This window comes from Theropithecus gelada, chromosome 11 (assembly GCF_003255815.1).
Source record: "Theropithecus gelada isolate Dixy chromosome 11, Tgel_1.0, whole genome shotgun sequence".
Taxonomy (NCBI): domain Eukaryota; kingdom Metazoa; phylum Chordata; class Mammalia; order Primates; family Cercopithecidae; genus Theropithecus; species Theropithecus gelada.
The window spans coordinates 1,056,761-1,063,498 of record NC_037679.1 but is presented as its reverse complement, the minus strand read 5'-3'; the positions used below and the strand labels follow the sequence as shown (position 1 = coordinate 1,063,498).

At 38.8% G+C, this 6,738-nt stretch overlaps 1 protein-coding gene across 1 annotated transcript in view; it reads right to left on the bottom strand.

The window, feature by feature from the left end:
- C11H12orf40 (chromosome 11 C12orf40 homolog) overlaps window positions 1-6,738 on the bottom strand; it is a 108,662-nt gene that overhangs the window by 34,658 nt on the left and 67,266 nt on the right. The window contains exon 11 of the mRNA XM_025403127.1: window positions 6,195-6,258. Coding sequence (XP_025258912.1) covers window positions 6,195-6,258 — 64 coding nt within the window. The remainder of the gene's footprint in view (window positions 1-6,194; window positions 6,259-6,738) is intronic.

Sequence of the window (6,738 nt, the reverse complement as noted above, 5' to 3'; positions counted from 1 at the left end):
TTGCTCAAAGCGCAGTATTGGGGTGGGAGTTACCCGATTCTCCAGGTGTTGTGTGTCTCGTTCCCCTGACTAAGCAAAGGGATTCCCTTCCCCCTCGCGCTTCCCAGGTGAGGCAATGCCTCGCCCTGCTTTAGCTCTCGCTGGTCGGGCTGCAGCAGCTGACCAGCACCGATCATCCGGCACTCCCCAGTGAGATGAACCCAGTACCTCAGTTGAAAATGCCGAAATCACCGGTCTTCTGTGTCGCTCGCGCTGGGAGTTGGAGACTGGAGCTGCTCCTATTCGGCCATCTTGCTCCGCCCCCCCTCGCCTAACTACCTCTTTAATGGTCTCACCTCTTAACACTGTTGCATTAGGGATTAAGTTTCATTAAGTCGCATCAGAGTTTATATAATGACCTTCTTTGGTCTCTTATAATTTTTGTCTTGAAATTTATTTTGTCTAATATACATTTAGCTACTCTTGCTCTTTTTTGGTTTCTATTGGCTTGGAATATCTTTTTCTATCCCTTTATTTTCTGTCTCTGTGTGTCTTTATAGGTAAAATGTGTTTCTTATAGGCAACAGATCATTGGGTTTTATTTTTTATCTATTCAGCCACTCTATATCTTTTGATTGGAGAGTTTAATCCATTGACAGTCAAAGTCATTATTGATAAGTAAGGACTTACTGCTGCTATTTTGTTATCTGTTTTTTGGCTATTTTGTGGTCATCTCGTCTTTCCCTCCTTCTTGTCTTCCTTTTAGTAAAGGTGATTTTCTCTGGTGATATAATTTATTTTCTCACTTTTTATTTTTTGTGTATCTGTTGTATGATTTTATCATAACGCTTGCAAATACAATCTTAGAACCCATGATTTTAAGCTGATAACAACTTAATTGTTTGCATAAAAAATGAGCAAAAAGAAAACTAGTAAAAACTCTACCCCTTAACTTCATTCTCTTGCTTTTTAACTTTCTGTTGTTTCTATATATATCTTATTATATACTCTATGGTTTGAAAAGTTGATATAGTTACTATTTTTGATTAGTTCATCATTTAGCGTTTCTACTTCAGATATGAGTAGTTTGCACACCACATTTACAGTGTTATAATATTCTGTTTTTCTGTGTACTTATTATTATCAGTGAGTTTTTTACCTTCAGATGATTTCTTCTTGCTCATTAACTTTCTTTTCTTTCAGATTGAAGTATTCCTTTTAGCATTTTCTTGCAGAACAGGTCTGGTATTGATAATCCCTCAGCTTTTCTTTGTCTAGGAAGTCTTTATTTCTACTTCATGTTTGAGGGATATTTTTGCTGGATATACTATTTTAGGGTAAAAGGTTTTTTCCTTCAGCACTTTAAATATGTCATGCCACTCTCTCCTGGCTTGTAAGGTTTCCACTACAAAGTCTGCTCCCAGACGTATTATAGCTCCATTGTATGTTATTTGTTTCTTTTCTCTTGCCACTTTTAGAATCCTTTCTTTATCCTTGATCTTTAGGAGTTTACTAAATGCCTTGAGGTAGTCTTCTTTGGGTTAAATCTGCTAGGTGTTCTACAACCTTCTTATACTTGGATATTGATATGTTTCTCTAGGTTTAGGAGGTAAAAGGCCAATAACTACTTTTAGATTTGCCCTTTTGAAGCTATTTTCTAGATCCTGCAGGCATACTTCATTCTTTTTTATTCTTTTTTCTTTCGTCTCCTCTGACTGTATTTTCAAACTGTCTGCCTTCAAGCTCACTAATTCTTTGTGCTGCTTGATCAATTCTACTATTAAGATTCTAATGCATTCTTCAATATGTCAATTGCATTTTTCAGATCCACAATTTATGCTTGATTCTTTTTAATTATTTCAATCTCTTTGTTAAATTTGTCTGATATACTTCTGAATTCCTTCTCTTTGTTATCTTGAATTTCACTTTCCTCAAAACAGCTATTTTTAATACTCTGTCTGAAAGGTCATATATGTTCATTTCTCCAGGGTTGGTCTTTGGTGCATTACTTAGTTCATCTGGTGAAGTTGTTTTCCTGGATGGTCTTGCTACTTGTAGATGTTCATTTGTACCTGGGCATTGAAGAGTTAGCTATTTATTGCAGTCTTCACAGTCTGGGCTTGTTCTCATTCATCTTGGGAATGCTTTCCAGGAATTCAAAAAGGACTTGGGTGTTAAGATCTAAGCTGTATCTGCTTTAGGGGCACCCCAAACCCAGTAACACTATGGTTCTTGCAGACTTGTAGACATACTGCCTTGATTGTCTTAGACAATATCTGGGAAAATTTTCTGCATTACCAAGCAGAGACTCTTGTCACTGCCCTTACTTTCTTCCAAATGAATAGTCTCCCTCTCTGTTCTGAGCCATCTGAAGCTCAGGGTGGAGTGACATAAGCACCCCCATCGCCACGACCATCAGGATTGTGCTTGGTCAGATGTTAAACCAGCACAGCACTGGGTCTCAACCAAGGTCCACTGTAACCACTACCCGGCTACTGTCTATGCTTTCTCAAGGCCCTAGGGCTCTACAATCCATGGGTGGCAAAGCTGGCCAGGTCTGTGTCCTTCCCTTCAGGATATCAAGTTCCCCCAGGCCCCAGGTGGATCCAGAAGTGCTGTTTCAGAACTGGGAGCCAGGAACTACAGTCAGAAACCTTAGCAGCCTACCTGGTATTCTATTTTACTGGGGCTGAGCTTACATTCAAACCACAAGACACAGTCCTTCCCAGTCTTCCCTTTCCAAAGGCAGACGAACCTCAACCCATGGCCATCACAACCCAGGCCTACAGGGAGTACTGCCAGAGTACCAGTGATGTTCCCTTATGACCCAAGGGTTCTTCAGTCAGCTTGTGGTGAATGATGCCTAGCTGGGAGTCACCCCTCAGCACAGTGGACTCCCCCTCTGGTCCAGGGCAGGTCCAGAAATGCCATCCAAGAGCCACGTCCTGGAATCCAAGAGCCAAGTCCTAGAATTGGGGACCCCAAGAGCCTACTTGGTATTCTACCCCCATGGCTGTGCTGGTACCTAAGATGCAAGACAAAGTCCCCTTTACTTTTCTCTGTGCTTTTCTCAAGTGAAGAGTCTTGTCCTATAGCCATCACAGCTGGAAATGTACTGAGACTCACCTGATGCCACCAAGTCTCAGAGTCTCACCCAAGGCCCTCAATGCAGTCCCTGGATATCACTGATGGTTATTCAGGGCCCCAGGGCTCCTCAGTTAGCAGGTGATGAATCCTGCCAGGATTGGGTCCTTCCCTTCAAGGATATAGGTGTCCTTCTTGCCCAAAGAGTGTCCAGAAATGTCATCTTGGAGCTAGGGCCTGGAAAGGGGACATCATAACTCTGACCTGTGCCCTATCTTACTGTGGCTAATCTGGTATGCAGGATGTAAGACAAAGTCCTCCCCACTCTTCCCTCTCCTCTCCTCAAGCAGAAGGAAGGGGTCTGTTTTGGAGCTGCAAACTGAGTGGTCTGGGTTAAGGGAGGGGTGACTGCCATACTCCCTTAGCTGCCCCAACTGGTGATTCAATAGAACACATGCCATCCCCAGTCCACAGTCTCTGGCCCTAGTTCAGCACTAGGACTCACCTAGGAGTTGTAGTCCTTGTGGCCTAGACTGCCTTTCAAATTTACTTAGAGCACCAGAGCACTTTAGCCCATAATAGGAGGGCTTATGCAAACTCAAGTATTGACCACAAGCATCAGCAATTCCCCTCTGGCTAGGGATAGTTTAAATACTCTCTCCATGGGTAGACATCAGCTGAGTTTGGTCCAGTTTTGCTTTCTGTTACAACACAGCACTGAGTTCAATGCCTCAAAATTGCTACACTGACTGTCCCTCTCCCCAGTACAAAGAATCACTCTCCACACTGTGTCCCACTCCCAGGGAATGGGGGAAGGGTGGCGTCAGTGACTCAAGACTATTTTTCCTACTTGTTCAGTGCCTCTTTCAGTGATGCGAAGTTAAAACCAGGTACTATGAGTGCTCTTACGCGGTTCTTAGGAAGGTGTTTTTTGTGTGTAGAGAGTTGTTAAATTGGTGTGCTTGTGGGTGGTGTCTTCTATTCCGCCATCTTGTTTCACCCCTCATCTACATCTTGTTAATATTTAAAGATCTCTTAATATCTCTTAAAGATCTCTTAAATATCAAGGAAAAAAATGCCAAAACCCAAGGGGGCAAAAGATGTGAATGGAGAATTCACAGAAAAAGAATCGCAAATAGCCAATGAACATTTTTTAAAGATGCTCAACTTCACACATAGCGAAGTGCAAACGAAAACTTCTATCTATCCATCCCCCTGCGAGACTCAGCAAAATTCCTAAATTTGACCACAATCCTTGTTGGTGAGGCTGTGGAATAAAATATACACTGCTAATGGAATTGCCAAATGGTGACACAAGGAACTTGGAAATATACATATATCAAAATTGAAATTCAGCAATATCTATCAAATACCAGCATATTTCTCCTTCAACTCAACAATGTCCCTCCCAGAAATTACCCTGAAAATGTACTTTCACAAATAAGAAACATTGCACAAAGTTGTTTACTTAAACAGTATTTGTAAGAAAAATATACTGGAAATAGCCCAAATGTCCATCAATAGGGCATTGACTGAAAAAACTACAGTTCATGCATGTAATGGACTACTAAATGGTCATACGTAAAGGATGAAGAAATACCTAGCACTAACACAGAGGAATCTATAGGATATTTTATTAAATAAATGAATTCACTTAATTCTTTTATAAAATATTCTATATTACATTTAGAATGAGAAAGGCAGGAAACTAAGACTCATGGTTATGTATGTGTTTATATATTTTTGGGATTTATTTTTTTTTTAAATGGACTGGAATGAGAAACCAGAAAGCAGCAAAAAAAAAAAAAAAAAAAAAAAAAAAATACTCATGTTACAGAAGGAAATAGGGCAGGGACGATAAGGACAGAAACCAGACTAGTATTTTACATATTCAAAAAATTAAATTATAAAAAGTTTCAAGGTATTCCATCAGATTAGATAACATGAAGGACTATGCTATCACAGAATACCTAAAAGAGTACCAGATCAACATGAAACTTCTGTCTGTAAAAAGACAGTATAGAATTAAAAGATTACTCAAATATGAAGTATTTGCTACACACAAGCCTACAAGCAGTCAGTATCCAGGACACATAAAATATATATAGGAGATATAGACATATAAAAGGCACATCCCATAAAGAAAACCAAACTTCAGAAAAGGAACATGAGCAAATGACATTTCACAAATGAAACATCGATGGCCAGTTAACCTAATTAGTAGTCAGAGAAATATAAATTAGAACTACAATGAGCTATCAGATTACCAGTAATGATAAAAGACTGAGATATTGTTGGTGAAAACATGTAACAACTAAGACTCTTACGCATTGCTAAGAGGGGTACAACTGGCATAACCATTTAGGAAAATAATTTTGCATTACCTTGAAGATGCAAAGAAGTGCATACCATATGAACTAGCAATTATACTCCTAGAAATATATCCTAGAGAAACTTTTTATACATGTGTGCAAGGAAAAATGTCAATAATAGTCCAAGTAGCATTGTTCTTCGTCGGAAAATATTCGAAACAACGTAAGCAAAATATTCAAAACAACCTAAATATCCATTGTTAGAAGATACATAAATTGTGATATATTCATACAATAGAATGCTGTATAGCAGGAAAAATAATAAATGTACTAGACCTACAAGTATCAAAGCAGGTGAACCACAAAATATAATACTGAGTGGAAAAAAAAAGCAAGTTGCAGAAAAATATATAGAGTTGGATCAATATCTAGAAAGTTCAAAATAAAGCAATTAAAAAGTCTGTGTTATAACAAAAAACAAATTCAAGGAAATAGTTACCTCTAGAGGGCAGGATATGAAATACAAAAGAAGAAATCTTCAGAAGTATTATGTATTATTTCTTAAGCTACCTAGTGAGTATGAGGGTTATCTGTTTTATTCTTATTTGCTAAACTGTACATATACATTAATGTACTCATTATGTATATTTAATAAAATATAAAAGTAATTTTAAAGAGTCAATTGCATTAGCAGTACTAAAAAATCCATGATATATATTTGTTGGCAAACATCCAAAAAATCACTTCAAATTTAACTGATTTCTATTTAATTGTTAGTTTTTAAAATAGAGTAAAATTAACTTATACAGTTATACTGACAGATTTTCTCAGTAGATGCTGGCCTGCTTTTTAAAGAGCATATTCCTCCTCCTTCCATCAGAATCTAGGAGAAAACCAAAATGTTAACAATTCCTAAGTATACATAATAATATTCACTTATATCTACCCTATTTATACCACCAATTCATTTTATAGTACTTTTCTTTTACATTACTTCAGTTCAACTTTTTTTTTTCTTTTTTTTTTTTTTTTTTTTTGAGATGGAGTCTCTCTCTGTCCCCAGGCTGGAGTGCAGTGGCACCATCTCGGCTCACTGCAAGCTCCGCCTCCTGGATTCACGCCATTCTCCTGCCACATCCCCCCGAGTAGCTGGGACTACAGGCGCCCGCCACCACGCCCGGCTAATGTTTTATTTTTTTTTTTTAGTAGAGACAGGGTTTCACCATGTTAGCCATGATGGTCTCGATCTCCTGACCTCGTGATCCACCCGCTTCGGCCTCCCACAGTGCTGGGATTACAGGCTTGAGCCACCGCGCCCGGCCAACATGGTTTATTTTTAAATCACAAAGAAAAATTAGCCTGT